Genomic DNA, 18,997 nt, shown 5'->3' with positions numbered 1-18,997 from the left:
ATTGGTCCCATGGACAAATCTTTGCCCCTATGTCTTAATTTTGTCCAATAGTATCATGACTTCTGTTCAGAAGAATATATAAGGCAAACTTTTATTCCCTTAAGGCTCTGTTTGGTTGTGGAGTTTGAGTGATTTTGCTGTTGGAGCATTAAAATCATCACAGATTTCCTTTTCAATTCCTCTTGTATTGTCTACTCACAAGCCAAATAGCGCATTTATTTTTTAGTCGGATTGCCACTCTTAGATTGCATGGGACTGATCTCCCTATAATTTCTCGTCCCTTTTTGTTTCTTTAGCTCACTTATTTCATATTGCAGTTGAATTTAGATTTAATCCAATTTCAAATATCTTCACCTTCCAAACTTACTGTTAATGATGTCTAAAATCTGTGTTCTGGCGACTTTCTGGATTGAGCACAGCCCACTTCAGAAACAAAACGTGGTAGTTTCATTTTTACGGATGTTCAAATGTACGATATCTATATAGTATAAGTTAATTTAGATTGCCTTGAAATGACCCAGACTTGCGAAACTTTAAAGTATCTTAATTTCTCGACGTGCTCTTGAAAGTTTGAAACAATCTTACAAAAAATTTATGATACAGCTTTATGGTTGTCTGGATGTTTATATGTCACTTCAAATTCATATTTTAAAGAAGTAATTGGAATTGAAAGTCTTTTATCCAAGTGGGCAAAAAGTTCGGATACTTGTTTAAGTTCCATGGCCTTTAGAATGAAGAGCAAATTTGACAAGTATTGTTGGAGCATTGAAAAAATGGACATAATGTTGTTGGTTGCTCTTGTGTTGGATCCTCGTTTCAAAATGAAGTATGTGAAGTTTTGCTCTGGTAAACTTTATCCTCCTCACAAGGTAGATGAGCTAACACATAGGGTAAAAGAGGCTATGAGTCGTGTTTTTGCTGAGTACCAATTGTATGACTCACTTAATTCATCTTTGGCCAGCTTGACTCAAAAATCAAATGGAATGGCGGTTGATCAACCACTTGGAGAAGCACGTGAGCAAGAACACTTTCTTGACTCTATGTTTGAAAAGTACTTGGAAGAAGAAACGATATGGATTGCAAATCTGAGGTGGATATATATTTGGAGGAATCCTGTGAGAAGTGTGTCCCAAGTTTTGAAATATTGAGTTGGTGGAAATTGAATTGCTCCAGGTATAGAGTGTTAGCTCAAGTTGCTAAAGATTTTTTTGGCTATTCCTGTGTCTACAGTTTCCTCTGAATCCGCTTTTAGCACTAGAGGTCGTGTTCTTGATCAATTCCGTAGTTCTCTAAAGCCCAAACTTGTGGAGTGCTTGATATGTGCACAAGATTGGTTACGGGCTTCACCACTTCCAATCGAAGTTGAAGAAACTATGCAAGAAATTGAAGAATACGAATCAGGTAATTATCAATTGTTAGCTTTTTACTTGTTAGCAACCGTATAACTATGCAATCTTGACCATATTTATTCTTTTGTAGTCATAACTGAGGCTTGAGGAATTTTTGAGTTCGAGTTTGGATCTTAAACTTTCAAGGCTCCAATTTTTAAAGTAAGTAAATTTAGCAGATGTTGAGTCCATGTTTATTGGGTGCTGATATTATGTTTTAGCTACAGTATGCTTTCTGTTATCACAGATTTCACAGTCGTGCTTTGAAATTGATGAATGACTTTATATTGAAATTCTGGAGAGAGTACTGGAAAGCATCAGCGTCTTCCAAAATGTGGTTGAGATGATTTTTTGTTTATCACTACAGATCAGACCCCATTCTGGGTGTGCCTTAATTCTTGACTTGTGTGTGGGCCACCTTCTTGGAAATTCAATTGGTCCCATGGACAAATCTTTGCCCCTATGTCTTAATTTTGTCCAATAGTATCATGACTTCTGTTCAGCAGAATATATAAGGCAAACTTTTATTCCCTTAAAGCTCTGTTTGGTTGTGGAGTCTGAGTGATTTAGCTGTTGGAGCATTAAAATCGTCACAGATTTCCTTTTCAATTCCTCTTGTATTGTCTACTCACAAGCCAAATAGCGCATTTATTTTTTAGTCGGATTGCCACTCTTAGATTGCATGGGACTGATCTCCCTATAATTTCTCATCCCTTTTTGTTTCTTTAGCTCACTTCTTTCATATTGCAGTTGAATTTAGATTTAATCCAATTTCAAATATCTTCACCTTCCAAACTTACTGTTAATGATGTCTAAAATCTGTGTTCTGGCGACTTTCTGGATTGAGCACAGCCCACTTCAGAAACAAAACGTGGTAGTTTCATTTTTATGGATGTTCAAATGTACGATATCTATATACTTTAAGTTAATTTAGATTGCCTTGAAATGACACAGACTTGCGAAACTTTAAAGTATCTTAATTTCTCGACGTGCTCTTGATAGTTTGAAACAATCCGCATATATAGATGATTAGGTATTTTGTGATACTTTCCGAGGTTTAGTCAACAATTTTTTAAGTGATTAGGCATTGGGCCATCTTTTACCATTACAATTCGTTCAGTTGAGTATATATAATATGAAAAATTAAAAGAGAGAAAATTGAGTTGTTCTGGTCAGATACTTATTGTTTGATGAGAATCATTTTCACTTATGTTAACTTGGAAGTGGAATTTTTGGTGGTGCAATATTTTAGTTGTTAGCATCCAATCTCGCCTTGTAAAATTATATGTATCCATGGGTAACACAATGCCTTAATCACTACTTTAAAAATAAGTAGTTCTGCATGATGGACTAAACATGTGAAGCAGACATCATAATAATTGAAAGTTTCTAGCAGTTTTGTATAAAAAAAGTAGGGACTGTTTTATCCTTATCTCGCATGATAACACTTTCAGGTTCCTGTTGTGATGTGTGGGGAGATTGGTTGCTTTCCCGGGCTTTACTGTTCAAGGTAATAGAATATAATGGAGTTCTCTTGAATCAATTTTTTTGGCTATTATGTATTGCTGCATTGCTGAAATTTTTTTTGAGCATCTATGCGGGCTTTACTAGTTTGTGTAATTATTTAATTTACTATGTCGTTTCCTTGACTGTTTTAGGTAGTAGAAGTGGTAGTGTTATTTATTGTCAAGAAAGTTTAGTTATTTTATGTAATGAATTAGTTTCATGGTTTGACATTATTCTTGTGGAAGTGGTAGTAACAATGCATGGTGGGTTATTTTATTAAAGTTCTTGTTTGTATGCTGGCCCATTTTTTATTGGGCTTTTTCCAAGTCCAAACTGCCAAACCTATCCGATCCACCCGAATCATGTGCACCTCTAGGTATTTCCCATACTTCTGTTCAAATTCAAGGATAATAGGTTTACACACTCTTCAGGAATTGGGTTGCTTAGATTATTTGCTGCCAAGTTAAGACGTACCAAGTCTGATAGCTCGCCAATTTTTGGAGGAATGTTGCTTGTAGGTCTTATGTTGCTTAAGGCAACCTTGATCAATGAGGTTAATTAACCTTCTTAAACTCTTTAGTTGAGTTGCATTTCCCAATTCTGGTTTTATCTCACCATTAATATTGTTGTTGGACACTCATATTATCACTCAAATCGATATAATCTAAGTTTGGATATGTGGCAAAATAAAATATCTTGAAATATTTTCAGAAAGTCAGTTTTGTTAAAGCCTAACTTTGTATAAGCTAGTTCATCATTTCAAACTCTCTGGGATTGGACCTGTGAGATTGTTGCTAGATGCAGTGAAATACGCAAGTGATCCACTGAGAAAGCTCATTGTCACCTAATTGCAACTCTTTCAAATGGGTAATATTATTCAAGTCTGTAGGTATAGAGCCAGTGAATTTATTCACAAACACGACTAGATACTCAAGGAATTTCAGCCTTTCTACTTCTCGGGGGATGGAGCCAGATATTTGATTTTAGAAACAAATTCAAGTTGAAGAGCTTGGTCAAGTTACCAATAGTGGATGGAATGGATCTGGAGAGAGTGGGTCTGTTTGGTTCAGTTTTCTAATAGAGTATTAGAAGGGGTATAATGTTAGACTAAATAGGATAGTGAAACTCTCTCTGCCCAATATTCTACACTTTGTAACATTCCAAGTTTGTTATCCAAAGAACGACAACAAACATATTAAAATTTCAACAACACACTTAGTTAATCCCCATATTGTCTTCTTCCGATTATGAAAACAGGCAAGTATGTTACTGAATAAGAGGAGCTTAAATTGGTCTTATGATGTGCAATATAATGCAAAGATAAATGTGAACAACCATCTACTCCAAAAGCTTAAGCTGTTAGAGAGGATATAACTTTTATATTTATATCATTTAACAATAAACATGACAATAAAAACTAAAAATATGCAAAAATGGTCATGACTGATGAAGATCCAATATCAAATAGTTGTCCTATTGTAATCATGTAGAATGGATTACGCATAGTTGGCCTTTGTTTTGATAGCTCTGTGGAGACTTTTCCCATTGTTGGCTGCGATTGCGGACTGACATGCAAGCATGCTAAAGCTAGCTTGGCAATAAAGACCAATTCCTCAGCCACTTGTTCTGTTGGAGATGAAAGACGTTGATCCAACACATCCTTCAAGAATGTATCTCGGACAAGCAATGTCGGTGGTGGCGGTGGTGGTGATGCTGATGATGATGAGGCTGATGATGATGGCGATGATAGAGAGGAGATGAACTCGCCTAGATGCTTTCCCATGATCACTTCCAGCACCAGCACTCCAAAGCTATAAACGTCGCATTTCTCATTCACTTCCATTGTGTAAGCAAGCTCTGCAAAGCAATGAATAAATGATAGAGAAATAAAGAGAAATCTGCCAATGCTATTTTTTTTCTTCTAACAATCATTATTTAATCTGCACAACTATTGAACACAAAAAAGTGTGGATGAAGTGAAGATTGAGGATCAAGAGGACAAAAAATTAAACATTTTTATTATTTAGGCTCAATTATGTGTTTTGAAGGAGAAATTGAAGATAATGTTAGTCATAGAGTGTGACGGAAACACGAACTTTGAGATGGATATGCTGTAAGACCAGAAAGGATAAAATTAGAGATAAAATGAGAGGTCGGCTAAGATTGTTTGGACATGTGCACAAAAGGCCATTTAAGTATGTCAGTTAAGAATGGTGCATGACATGATCCATATTGAGGGTAATGCTAGCGGAATGGGAAGACAAAAGTTAATGTACATAAAATTAGGCAAAAATGATATAATAACATGTGGTTTGGCTGAATGTATGGCGTTACCTAGAGCGGAATGAAAAAATGTGATTCATGTAGCTGACCCCAATTAGTAGTTGGCACAAAGGCTATCTTTGTTGTTGTTTTAACTTTTGGTCACAAATTCATGATTGTACATCTAACAAGTGATAGAAGTCCCCCAAGATTACGACATCGAGAAACTATATGGTACATTTTTATGGGATGAAGTTCAAAAAAACCCTTTGTAGTTTGAAAAGTATGCAAATAACACCCCTGTCGTATGAAAAGTGAGCAAACAAGGGCTTATTGTCAATTAAAAAAGTGAGATACGCAAAAGTAAGAAAATGCCCCTCAAGATTCTCTTTACAAAAATAATAAAAGATAAGTAGAAATTGAAATTACTTAAAAGGGCTTACACAAAATTAAAGAGTAAAATCAAATGAAATATAATGTAAAAAATCAATAAATAATAATAAAATATAATGTAAAATATATATATCTTTAAATCAAATAAATAATTGTTACTATTATCTTTATCTAAAAAATCAAATGAAATATAATGTAATATATATGCAATTGGAGGAGAAATGAATGAGGGACAATTTGGGAATTCCAAAAAGGCAGTGTTGGTATTAAAGAACCTTTTTTGGTCACATGACCCGCACATGTCACTTTTTGGGGTCAGAAGTCATTGTTTGCTCACTTTTTCATACTACATGGGTCGGATTTAAACATAAAAGATGTTATTTGCACAATTTTTAAACTACAGGGGTTTTTTTTTTTTTTTCCACTTCACCCTATTTTTATGCCAAGACTAAATTTCAGATATAAAGATATGAAGATTATACACATCTAATGTATAACCTTAGTTCATTCAATCGGTTTTTAAAATGAATCGTTTCAACAAAAGATTAAAATATAAAAAATACCCAGAGCACTGTACCCAAAGGTCCCCATAAATGAAGTCCTATTAGAAGAGTTAGGATTTAGAAGCCTAGCAATGCCAAACTTAGAGACGTGAGCCACATATTTAGAATCTAACAAAACATTCTTGCTTGATATGTCCCGATGACTATAGGAGGCGAACAATCATGATGCATATAACACAAAGCATCTGCCACATCTTTAACCACATTCACTCTCTTAATCCATCTGTAATGTTTATGATTTTTGACATTTTTCATTTTTTTTTCATTTTTTTATTTTACGAGGGTATTTTAGTCTTTTCTCATTTTGCATGCCGGATACCGTGGAGTGTGCCGGGTGTGTCAGAGTGTTCATTGGGATATTTCCTTGGGTTCAGGGCTCGTGGAAATGCAATGGTCGCCATTTCAGTATTTTTCCGTTTTTCGGGCCGAGAAGTCCCACGTGGGACCCGTTGTCGGAGTCATTGAGTACGGGGATTTTATTTTGGGTCCATTGCATCTCATGCATTTTTTATTTAATGCATTTCTATATGGATACATGTTTAATATGTGGTTGTTAATTGGTTGGTGTTTATATATATCTATATGCTATAATTTAAATGTTATATTTAGTGGCCATTGAGACCCACCACTATCCTAGCTTTTAACTAATGACCAAGGGTCATTAGATGACCATTGTATCAGCATTCTCACGCCATTCCTCTCTGCCAGTATAAGTTTCTGTTTTTATTTATTTTATTTTCTTCACGATTTCTAGCCTTGATCTAGCCACTTTCTTTGAGAATTTGGTATTGCCGCTTAAGGCAAAGTTGGAGAGCTCGTCGAGGCCGTCGTTTTGATAGGAGCCAATCTCCGTTTGGCCACCAATTGGGAATTCGAATTGGGCTGTTTTGGGGCTGATTTGGGGTTTCATTGAGGCTTTGTTTGGGTTGTTCTTCTTGTGAGGTAGGGGTCTCCCTAATGTGTTAAGTTTTGCCTTTGTATTTGAGCAATTTCTATTTACTTATGTTATATTTCTAAAATTTTAAATCTTGATATGAGATTGTGGATTATGAATGTTTTATGTGTTAAAGCATGATATTGTGTACATACTTATATGTTGTGCATGCTTGTGGATGATTCTTGTTCATATATTAGACTTGAGATAATTATGTCCTTGTGGTTTTAAACTTCCAATGTATGCCATAATCTTAGTTGATAATATAAATGCTATAATGATGTTGTTCTTGATACAATAATGATGGAATTGAAATTATAAGGATGTAAATCATTACATAGCATATCATGGCATAAAGAAGGGGTTCGGAGAAGAGGTGAAAGGGAAAATTTTGATTCTTCTAAAGAGTAAAGCTTTTTAAAGTTTTTTTTTTTTTTAAAAAAAAAAAAAAAAAGATGCAAAGGTTTTTATTTATTTATTTATTTTTATTTTATTTTAAATGAACCGGATTTCGCGAGTCCGGGACTAACTTGACTTAGAGGGAGCGCGGCCAGTGTAGGGCGTGAAAAAGTTAATACTAGGCCCTTTAACGGTTGCCGGATTTGGAACCGGGGATAGTTATTAATCTCACCTCGGTAAAGTCAGTTAGCGGATTTTTTTTTAAAAAAGTGTGGGTTGGGTTGGTATAGATCAGATTTGGGACGGTACATCATATTTCATATTATACACATCAATTGTGGAATTGTGTTAAGTATTAAGATTGTTGCCTATTGAGTTGAAAATGTTGTATGGGCCCATTGTATGACCCCGATTCCTTTTCTATTCCTTTAAATGTTATGTGGCTCAAGGGAGTCCAAAACTGACACCTTAGGCGACTTCTACTGAGCTTTATGCTCACCCCATTATTTTTTAACATTTTTTAGGACACGGGAAAGAAGTGGCGGATGACGTTCCACCACAGGCCTAGTTTGGATAGAAGATTATTTTGCTATTTTTGTATCTATGTCCCATTATTTTTGTAAAACCTTAGTTTGTTATATTCAGTATAGAGACTTATGAACTCTTGTTATTGTAATTTTGCTTCATGGACTGTAAGTTGATGTAATTGGAGTAAAATTCTAGTATGTGAGCATGGGATTATGTATAAGACAGGTATTTCTATGTTCTGGATGAATGGGATGATGATGATGAACTCTTTTAAGGATGGTGTTGATGTTGTAGATTTTAGATTAAGGTTTATTATGTACATCTTGTGTTGGAGTATGTTAGTTCAGTTTTGAAGGCCCAAGTGAGGCCATTGCATTTCATATGCATTAAGCAGGTTGTAGAAGGACTTTTTTTTGCAGAGGTCATGCCGATTTTTTGGGTCGTTAAACCATCCACACTCCTCGATGGCTTGTTCTTTAGTACTGCTCAGGATCTTTTGCAAACTTCCCCCTTCAAAGAACTCGTAAACAAAAAATAAGTGTTATGGGTGTGAACAAAAACCATAAAGCTTCCCAATATTCGGATGCCATATTTCTCTCAATGTTCAGATTTCACTTGTAAAACTATTTTGATCATTAGTGTTATGAAAGAAAAGGATCGAATAGGATTTTATGAGAACAAAGGGAAAAATAATGACAAGAAATTAAAATGGCACATACAAACGAGATAAGGATTTATGTGGTTCGGCTATGCCTACATCCACGGGGAAAAGACAGAACAATATTTCACTATGGAAATAAAGAGATACAAGGCAAAATGGCTCACACCCAAAACCCAATTACACCCAAACTCTCTCACCCACTAACTGATATTACAAACTCACTCAATTGATTTGGGATGCTTCAACACTATGGAGGGCAAGACTATTTATAGCCAAAATGGGACACCAAAATGAGGCTACTTGGTGACCACTCAAAAGACTTACTAGGCACACATTCTTGGAGGCCAAGAATAAAGCTTGATGAACACATATACTTGGAGGCCAAGAAGATGATGTCATGGGTGATGCAAGCCTCAAATTAAGCCACATGTTCAATAAATCTCCACCTTGATGAAAATTCAAATGAGCCACTGTATCTCTACAAAACAAACTATCTTCTCCACAAAACAAATTAATTAAGAATTTTAGTTAAGTTTGAGTCATCCTCAAACTTAACCCTCGGGCTCTCATTCTTCAACCCATGCATGTCTTGCGTAGCCACAAACATACCTCCAGTATTTCTGTCAAACTCTAAATGCTTATCAAAGACACCCTCAAAAATTCCAAGTTTGACATCTCCTTCAGTAACCTTCTCCAACCGCCCACGAACCACCGGCTGGTAATGAAAAGTCATCGTCTCACCCTCGTGGAGAATTGGACGTCCTTGACTTTTCCTCGCATCTTTATTGTGACCAACTACTTGCCTTCCACACATCTTAATGGCACTCGAATGGACTATCTCATTGCCACCAAGATTATTGCAAGTCAATATCACACCTGTCCTCATGGGTCTGCCTCCCTGTAAGCACTGCTGCAATTTTGGTTGCCATCTGAAAATAGATTTCATTCTCCCATCATGTTGTGTAATCCCCTCACAACCCTTTTGAGAACTAGGATTGTAACTCCTCTTTCGAACTCTTCTTTTGCCAAGACCTAAACGCAGATTTCTGCTAGCTGTAGAAGACCCTGTAGAAGCTCCACCTGTTATTATATTCCCTTGGAAAAGATACAAAATTTTCACCTTGGTGCTCTATAACACTATAAGATAATCCATCACGACCATCATTGCTCCACCCTCTGTTACAACCTTGTAACCTTTGGAGTCTAGCACACCACTGAAATAAGATTCATCTTCAGATCCGGTATATGTCGCACATCTGACAATGTTCTCACCAACCCATTGTGCGTCTTGATCTTGATTGTTCCAATTTCCAAAATTTTGAAAGCTTTCCTATCTGCCGTCAAAATCGAACCACCTCTCACCTCTTTATAGGAAGATAAAGAATTCCTACTGGGACACATATGAACAAAGCAACCAGAATCAAGAATCCAACTGTCATTAAATGACATGCCTGAACACGAGGTTGTCATGAGAACATATTCATCACTTTCCGAATCACTCGTTGTATCAATTGCCACAAAAGCTGTTTCTTGAACCTTTTCTTTGCCATTCCCATTCTTTGCCTTTAGTTTGGGACAGTGCTTGATGATGTGCCCTATCTCATGACATTAGTAACATTCCACATTTTTATGAGATCTAGATTTGCCCCTACTAGCAGAACCCTTTGTCCCACCTTTGCCTCTTACAAATAGACCCTCGGCCTGCTCATCTCCAATATTCTCAGACACCTTTTTCCTCAACTCCTGAGAGTTCAATGAGGATTCAACATCCTCCATACTAATAATGTCTTTTCCATAGAGTAATGTGGTAACAAAATGCTCACATAAAGGAGGCAAAGAACACAACAAAATAAGGGCTTGATCCTCGTCATCAATTTTAATATCAGTATTTTTCAAATCCATAATAATAGAATTGAAATTAACAATATGCTCCTTAAGAGACATACCTTCCTTCATACGAAGGGTGTAGAGTCTCTGTTTCAGGTAAAGTCTATTGGTGAGAGACTTCGTCATATACAGTCTCTCTAATTTCAGCCACAATTTTGCCGCCATGTCTTCATCAATAACTTTGCGCAACACCTCATCAACTAGATTCAAAATAATCGCACTGCGCGCCTTTTCATCGACCTCATTCTTATCTTCATTGTTGGCAACTTGTCCTTCCCGAACAATACCTTCTTTAGACCTTGTTGAGTCAGCAGGGCCTGCATCTTAATGCGCCAAAAACTGAAGCTAATCTTGCCATCAAATTCTCAATCTCGTATCTGGTCGACATCTAAAAAAACTCCCCAAAATATTTCTCGTTGAATAGTACCGTATTTGTGAACAGTACCCGAATAGTATATGTGAATAGTACCATGCGTGTGAACAGTATCTGTACACGATATACACGAACCCGAGCTTTGATACCAGTTTGTTATGAAAAAAAAAGGATCGAATAGGATTTTATAAGAATAAAGAGAAAAATAATGATAAGAAATTAAAATGGCACGCACAAACGAGATAAGGATTTATGTGGTTCGGCTATGCCTACATCCACGGGGAGAAGACAGAACAATTTTTCACTATGGAAATAAAGAGATATAAGGCAAAGTGGCTCACACCCAAAACCCAATTACACCCAAATTCTCTCACCCACTAACTGATATTACAAACTCACTCAATTGATTTGGGATGCTTCAACACTATGGAGGGCAAGGCTATTTATAGCCAAAATGGGACACCAAAATGAGGCTACTTGGTGACCACTTAAAAGACTTGCTAGGCACACATTCTTGGAGGCCAAGAATAAAGCTTGATGAACACATATACTTGGAGGCCAAGAAGATGATGTCATGGGTGATGTAAGCCTCAAATTGAGCCACATGTTCGACAATTAGCCTGTCTGCCATCTACTGTAGCATGAAGTTTCTTCAAAGCAACAACTTGACCACTCGACAACTGAGCTTTAAAAACACTTGCTGATCCTCCTCCCCCAATGCAATAATCAGAGATGAAGTCCTTTGTTGCTTTAATGATGTTCTCATACACCATTTTTCCATCATAACTCTAAATTTCAAACAAATTCTCATTGTTTACTCTTCTGAGCTCATTTTCTATGCTACCCACTTTTGGGTAAAGAATATAGAAAATCTTAACAATCATAAATGAAAGAAGCAAAATGCCTAAAAGAGGAACTATAATCAAAATCACAAATTTGTTACCATTCTCCCCCTTATTAGCTTCATTGTTCGTTGTGGGGGTGCAAGCCTTCAAACCAGTGGCATTGCTGCACAAACCTTTATTATTTCTGAATGCATTAAATGGAGCATCTTGAAAGGCTTTATTTTTCGGAAGTGGACCCTTCAATTGCTCGTATGACACATCAACAAAATTCAAACTTGACGTACCATCAAAAGTGAATGGGATGGAACCAGAGAGTTTATTGTTGGAGAGATTCATTGCTTCTAAGTTTCTAATTGTCCAACCTGGTGTGGTATTTCCCCTTTTAATAAATTGTGGCTGACATCAAGATATTCAAGAGAGTGTAAATTGCCTATGAGAAAAGGAATATCTTTAACAAGATTAATTATTTATGCTCAAATTTAACTATAATAGTTTCACGCACTCTCCTAATTGTTCAGGAATAGAGCCTCATAGATTATTTGCTGCCAAGTTCAGACGTGTTAAGTCTGATAGCTCACCAATTTCTAAAGGAATGTTTCCTGAAAGTCTATTGTTGCTTAAATCGAGGTCTATCAACGAGGTTAACCTTCCTAAACTCTTTGGAATTTCCCCGATGAGATGGTTTGAAGAGCTGTCAAGCACACGAAGGTGAGTTGCATTTCCCAATTCAGGTGGTATCTCACCAGAAATATTGTTGTTAGACACTCTTAGGCTTGTTAGATTGTGGCACTAGCCCCATTTACCAGAAAGCTCACCATACATTTTATTATCACTCAAATCGATATAATCCAAGTTTAGATATATGTCGAAATCTTTTGATAAATTTCCATAAAGTTGATTTTTTTCAAGCCAAACTCTGAATAACCAAGTGCAACTTTTCAAGCTCTCAGGGATTGGACCTGTGAGATTGTTTGTAGATGCAGTGAACTGTGTAAGTGATCCACTACGGCATATGTTATGTGGTAAATGACCAGCAAGCTTGTTTACGTCTAAATGCAACCTTCTCAAATGGGGAAGATTACTTAACTCTGTCAGTATAGAGCCAGTGAATTTATTGATGAACATGGTTAGATACAAGAGGGATTTCAGCCTTCCTACTTCTCATGGGATAGAGCCAGATAATTAATTTTTGGAACAAGTAAAGTCAAAGAGCTTGGTCAAGTTCCCAATAGTGGATGGAATGGATCCGGAGAGTTTGTTTTTGTGAAGGTACAATCTGGTTAAGTTACCTAAATTCCCTATGGTGGTAGGAATTGAACCTACTATATTGTTTGTTGACAAGCTTAAATCTACCAGAGAGTTTAGCCTCCCAATTTCTTGAGAGATAGATCCAGAAAGTTTGTTGGCATGAAGGAATAGAACTCTCAAGTTGCTCAATTTCCACATTGTAGCTGGGATTGGACCTGTGAGATTATTTGCCACGAGTGATATCTCATTGAGTGACCTTAGTTTCCCTATCTCATGTGGAATTGCTCCAGAGAGATAATTTACAGACAAGTTAAGCTTGGTGAGATTGGAAATGCTATTGATGTTCTTGGGGATTGTCCCATACAACGAATTGTTATGAATAAATAAGTTGAGAAGATGAGGGAAGCATGAGAATTTAAGATTGTGAAGTGTACCTCTTAAACCAACATTTTCAAGGCTTATTTGGGTGATATTTCCAACCTTGTTGCAACCAATCCCAACCTAATTACAGGGGATGCTATTTCGAGCCCAAGACGACAGAAGAGATTGGCTTTGGTTGTCTAGACTGGCTTTCCACTTTAAAAGGGCCTCTCTTTCCTTTCCTTCTGCCATTTCCTTGGAGCTGCAGAAGAATCACAAGTAGTGAAATGGGAAAGAGAAAGCAACACATGGAAGATGATGGAAACGAACAAAAGTTGAAATTCAGAAGGAAATTGGTGGTGGAACGGCCTATCTACTAGTAATTTCGTTGTGGGTCGGTTTGCTACAATGAACTACAAGAGGGCAATGGTTGGATGATGAAGGGCTCTAGTACTGCATGGAGAAGTATCAATTTATAGAATACATTCATGATACATATTTATTTATATAGAAATGTATCAAAGAAAGATACTACTACTTTGCCTCTTTGTTGGACCGCTGGCGCGAACACAGTTCTCATTATTGTGAAGTTGGAGACTTCCCACTTGTTTTCATTATTGGCTCAAATTCAATGCATTAAATGTGGTGACAATGCACTGATTGAACATTAGCTGAAATTAAATACATTAAATGTGGTGATAATGCAATGAATGAGAAGGAAAAAGGTTGAATGTGATTGTGTGCAGTGAGTGTTTATATATAGGGTCAAAGTGTTGTGTGTGCAGGTGCATAGTGAATGAAGAAAAGAATTAGAGAAGAAATGAGTTGTAGAAGGTTACAGGAGGGCAAGTGCCCCCCCGGGCATACACTGGCTCCGCCCCTGCGTGCTTCCATGATGATAAGTCCAATGTAGCTGAAGAAGCATAAAACCCTGAAACATGAGAGGAGCAGCACCTTTAAGCACATACCAACCTTTACGAGTAAGCAAGCATGACAGGTGAGCAAAATTCTTTCTGTAAATTTAGAAAAAAAAAATCACCATCAGAAACAATCATATATAATATAAGTTCAAATATATATCTACATACACACACACAAACACAAAGAGTTTTTCTCCTTCACTCACTGCTGCTACAATGATAGACTAAACAGACCACTGAAACTCTCTGTGCCCAATATTTTACACTAAATAACACTCTAGAAGTTTCTTAATTGAAGAATGACAACAAACACATTTAACTCTCAACAACACTGAATTTTGCCCTATATTGTGTTCATCAGCAGGTTACGATAATAGCTATGTATGTTATTGAATAAGAGGAACTTAGATTGGTCTTACGATGTGCAATAAAACGCAATGTATCTTACAACAATCTTGGCATCATCCTCACCACACAAGATAAACAGGATAAAGGAATACAACACAGAAACGAAAAAATTGAAAATTTAAAGTGGAAAAAGTAACACAAGAACATAAAAAATTAAAAGATGCAAAAATGCTCAAGAGGCTAAAGATCTAATATCAAGCACTTGTCCTAGTGTAATCTTGTGGAATGGATTTTGCAGAGTTGGCCTTTGTTTCGATAGCTCTGTGGAGACTTCTCTCATTGTTGGCCGAGATTGGGGACTTGCATGCAAGCATGCAAAAGAGAGCTTGGTGATAAAGACTAATCCCTCTGCCATTTTTGCCGTTGGAGATGAAAGACGTTGATCCAACACATCCTTCAAGAGTATATCTTGGACAACCAATGTTGGTGGCGATGATGATGATGATGATGATGATGATGATAGAGAGGAGATGAGCTCGCCTGGATGCTTTCCCATGATCACTTCTACTACCAACATTCCAAAGCTAAAAACATCACATTTCTCATTCACTTCCATTGTATAAGCAAGCTCTGCAAAGCGATGAATAAAGGACAAGAAAAGTAAAGAGAAATTTGACAATATAATTTTTTTTTTCTAACAATCATTGTTCAACATAACTATAGAACACAAAAAGGTGAGGATCAAGAGGTACAAAAAATTGGACATTTTCGCTATTTAGGCTAAATTATCTTTTATGAACGAGAAATTGGAGATGATGTTAATCATATATCAAGGTAGGATGGGTTAAATGAAGAAGTGCATCTAGTATATTGTGTAATTAGTGTATTCCATTAAGATTGAAAGAGGTGTTCCTTAGAACAACAATTGGACCAAAATCATTTAAAATAATGTAATAAACAAAATTACCTGGAGCAGCATACCCAAAGGTCACCGCGAATGAAGTCCAATTGGAAGAGTTAGGATTTAGAAGCCTAGCACTGCCAAAGTCAGAGATGTGAGCCACATATTCAAAATCTAACAAAACATTCTTGCTTGATATGTCCCGATGAACTATAGGAGGTGAACAATCATGATGCATGTAACACAAAGCATCTGCCACATCTTTAACCATATTCACTCTCGTAATCCATCCACACTCCGAGGCCTGTTGGTCACTGCTCAAGATCTTTTGCAAACTTCCCCCTTCCAAGAACTCATAAACCAAAAACGAGTGTCGTGGGTGCAAACAAAAACCATAAAGCCTCACAATATTCCGATGACGTATTTCTGTTAATGTTTGGATTTCACTTGTAAAACCATTTTGATCATTAGCCCGCCCACCATCATCTTCCGGGGCATGAAGTTTCTTCACAGCAACAACTTGACCACTCGGCAACTGAGCTTTATAAACACTTGCTGATCCTCCTACCCCAATGCAATGTTCAGAGCTGAAGTCCTCTGTTGCTTCAATGATGTTTTCATACACTAGTTTTCCATCATAGCTCCATATTGCAAATAAATTCTCATTATTTTCTCTTCTTGGCTCATTTTCTACTCTGCCCACTTTTGGGTAAAGAAGATAGATAATCCCAATAACCATGAATGAAAGAAGCAAAATTGCTAAAAGAGGAACTATAATCAAAATCACAAGCTTGTTGCTCTTCTCCTTCTTATTAGCTTCATTGTTCGTTGTGGGGGCGCAAGCCTTCAAACCAGTGGCATTGCCGCATAAAGCTTTGTTATTACTGAATGCACTTAACAGAGCCTCTTGGAAGGCTTTATTTTTTGGAACAGGACCCTGCAACTGATTGTATGATACATCAACAGAACTTAAGCTTAACATACCCTCAAAAGTCAATGGAATGGATCCAGAAAGCTTATTGTGGGAGAGATTCAATGCTTCTAACTTATCCAATTGTCCAAGTTGGGCTAGTATTTTCCATTTTAGTAAATTGTGGCTGACATCAAGGTTTTCAAGAGAGTGTAAATTGCCTATACCAAAAGGAATACCTTCCGCAAGCATATTTCTGCTCAAATTCAAATACAATAGTTTCACGCACTCTCCTAATAGTTCTGGAATTGAGCCCTTTAGATTATTTGCTGCCAAATTAAGACGTTCCAAGTCTGACAACTCACCAATTTCCAAAGGAATGTTTCCTGAAAGTTTGTTGTTGCTTAAATCAAGGGTTATCAATGAGGTTAACCTTTCTAAACTCTTTGGGATTTTTCCGACGAGATGGTTTGAAGAGATGTCAAGTACACGTAGCTGAGTTCCATTTCCCAATTCAGGCGGTATCTCACCAGAAATATTGTTGTTGGACACTCTTAGGCTTGTAAGATTATGGCACTGGCCCCATTTACCAGAAAGCTCACCGAACAATTTGTTATCACTCATATCGATATAATTTAAGTTTGGATATATGCCAAAATCTTTTGCTATATTTCCAGATAGTTGGTTCCTATTAAGCCTAACTCTGTATAAGCTAGTGCAACTTTTCAAGCTCTTAGGGATTGGACCTGTGAGCTTGTTGCCAAATGCAGTGAAATTTACAAGTGATCCACCATGGCATATGTTATGTGGTAAATGACCAGTTAGCTCGTTCATACTCAACTGCAAGTTTTGCAAATGGGTAAGATTATTTAATTCTATAGGTATAGATCCAGTGAATTTATTTGACCATAAGGATAGATACTCGAGGTATTTCATCCTTCCTATTTCTCGTGGGATAGAGCCAGATAACAGATTTTCGTCCGAAGTCAATTCAAGGAGCTTGGTCAAGTTCCCAATAGTGGATGGAATGGATCCAAAGAGTTGATTTTCGTGAAGGTACAACCAGGTTAAGTTGCGTAAATTCCCTATCGAAGCAGGTATTGAACCTGAGAAGTTGTTCTCGGACAACTTGATATCGACAAGAGACCTCAACATTCCAATTTCTTGAGGGATGGGTCCTGAAAGTTTGTTGGTAATAAGATATAGAGTAGTTAAGTTGACCAAGTTCTTTATCGAAACAGGTATTGAACCTGAAAAGTTGTTCTCGGACAAATCAAGATCGACAAGAGACCTCAACATTCCAATTTCTTGAGGGATGGGTCCTGAAAGTTTGTTGTTATCAAGATACAGAGTGGTTAAGTTGACCAAGTTCTTTATCGAAGTTGGTATTGGACCTAAGAAGTTGTTCTCGGACAATTGGAGATCGACAAGAGACCTCAACATTCCAATTTCTTGAGGGATGGGTCCTGAAAGTTTGTTGGTAAAAAGGTATAGAAGTGTCAAGTTGGTCAAGTTCCACATTGTAGCAGGGATTGGACCTATGAGATTGTTGGTCGCGAGTGACATCTTAGTGAGCGACATCAGTTTCCCTATCTCAGATGGAATTAGTCCGGAGAGAGAATTAAAAGACTAGTCAAGACTAGTGAGCTTGGAAAGGCTAGTGATGTGGTTGGGGATTGTCCCGTAGAGTGAATTAGAAGACAAGTCAAGATCGGTGAGCTTGGAAAGGCTAGTGATGTGGTTGGGGATTGTCCCGTAGAGTGAATTGTCAGAAAGATCAATGCTATGGAGATGGGAAAAGCATGAGAAGTTGAGATAGTGAAGTGTACCTCTTAAGCCAACACTTGGAAGGCGTATGCGGGTGACACTTCCATTACCCTTCTTGCAATGAATCCCAACCCAATTGCAAGGGCTGCTGCTGGTGTTTGGGCTCCAAGAGGAGAGAATTAGAGATTGGGTTTGATTGTGAAGACTGGCTTTCCACTTTAAAAGAGCCTCTCTTTCCTTTTCTCTAATTGGAGCTGCAGAATAAGAAGAAGAAGAATCACAAGCAGTGAAATCGGAAAAAGAAAGCAACACAAGGATGTTGATGGAAATGAACAAAATTTGGAGACTAGAAAGAAATTGATGGTGGAATTGCGGATTTGTTACTAGAAATTTCATTGCGGATTTGTCAATGGTTGGGTTGAGCGTGGAGAGGTAATCAATTTATAGATTGATTGGGCTGACCCACTGTCTGGGAAATATATTTGCTTAGATGGGTTTGCAAAAGTCTCAATTTTGGATCTTTGTTTGTGAAACCTGAGTTCAGTCACTGATCAGTGATCACTGTCATCAAAGGGAAATATCTTTGACACCCACTTGGGCATATATATTTTTCTAATAAATAAGCAATTTTTTTATTTGAGTTTTTCTAATAAAATTAAATTTTACACAATGAAAGAGTTCCTTGCAGGTTGAGAAATGCATGTTTTTACTGTATTTTCACTAAGCGGGGAAACAGAGAGTTGGAAATATTTTAAATAACAAGTAACAAAACCACAATGGAGAAAGAAATGTTAACAGGGGTTT

General features: G+C 37.0%; 3 protein-coding genes, 1 long non-coding RNA gene and 1 pseudogene across 4 annotated transcripts; 1 reads left to right on the top strand and 4 right to left on the bottom strand.

Moving 5' to 3' along the window:
- Window positions 1–1,020: 1,020 nt before the first annotated feature.
- On the top strand, window positions 1,021–8,271 carry LOC132274325 (uncharacterized). Its single transcript, XR_009470384.1, has 4 exons — window positions 1,021–1,401; window positions 1,480–1,550; window positions 2,843–2,898; window positions 7,970–8,271. It is a non-coding gene; the product is annotated as an uncharacterized LOC132274325 (long non-coding RNA).
- On the bottom strand, window positions 4,270–14,581 carry LOC132274324 (MDIS1-interacting receptor like kinase 2-like). The gene is made up of 2 exons (XM_059775574.1): window positions 14,187–14,581; window positions 4,270–4,751 (listed from the first exon to the last, which is right to left on the bottom strand). The coding sequence occupies exon 2, from the start codon at window positions 4,735–4,737 to the stop codon at window positions 4,312–4,314; it is 426 nt and encodes a 141-aa protein (XP_059631557.1). The 5' UTR covers window positions 4,738–4,751; window positions 14,187–14,581; the 3' UTR covers window positions 4,270–4,311.
- LOC132274322 (MDIS1-interacting receptor like kinase 2-like) lies at window positions 4,745–14,191 on the bottom strand (annotated as a pseudogene).
- An 80-nt stretch (window positions 14,582–14,661) lies between the features above and the next one.
- Window positions 14,662–18,024, bottom strand: LOC132274320 (MDIS1-interacting receptor like kinase 2-like). Its single transcript, XM_059775572.1, has 2 exons — window positions 15,583–18,024; window positions 14,662–15,245 (listed from the first exon to the last, which is right to left on the bottom strand). The coding sequence occupies exons 1-2, from the start codon at window positions 18,005–18,007 to the stop codon at window positions 14,848–14,850; spliced, it is 2,823 nt and encodes a 940-aa protein (XP_059631555.1). The 5' UTR covers window positions 18,008–18,024; the 3' UTR covers window positions 14,662–14,847.
- Window positions 18,025–18,055: 31 nt separating this feature from the next.
- Window positions 18,056–18,589, bottom strand: LOC132274323 (LRR receptor-like serine/threonine-protein kinase RGI3). Its single transcript, XM_059775573.1, has one exon. It carries the CDS (start codon window positions 18,587–18,589, stop codon window positions 18,056–18,058), a length of 534 nt encoding a protein of 177 aa, XP_059631556.1.
- Window positions 18,590–18,997: the final 408 nt, after the last annotated feature.

The sequence above is a fragment of the Cornus florida genome, unplaced genomic scaffold (genome assembly GCF_030987335.1).
Source record: "Cornus florida cultivar Cherokee Brave unplaced genomic scaffold, ASM3098733v1 CherokeeBrave_3.0.0_Hap2_Chr09, whole genome shotgun sequence".
Taxonomy (NCBI): Eukaryota; Viridiplantae; Streptophyta; class Magnoliopsida; order Cornales; family Cornaceae; genus Cornus; species Cornus florida.
This window is presented reverse-complemented; position numbering and strand designations above follow the sequence as displayed.

What these genes read in the sequence shown, in the direction of transcription:
- LOC132274324 (XM_059775574.1), bottom strand. Translation starts at nt 4,737, where the DNA reads ATGGAAGTGAATGAGAAATGCGACGTTTATAGCTTTGGAGTGCTGGTG.
- LOC132274320 (XM_059775572.1), bottom strand. Translation starts at nt 18,007, where the DNA reads ATGTCGCTCACTAAGATGTCACTCGCGACCAACAATCTCATAGGTCCA. An exon ending in CTTTGGGTATGCTGCTCCAG is followed by an intron (nt 15,246 to 15,582) that starts GTAATTTTGTTT and finishes ATCGCTTTGCAG; the next exon opens with AGCTTGCTTATACAATGGAA.
- LOC132274323 (XM_059775573.1), bottom strand. Translation starts at nt 18,589, where the DNA reads ATGAAATTTCTAGTAACAAATCCGCAATTCCACCATCAATTTCTTTCT.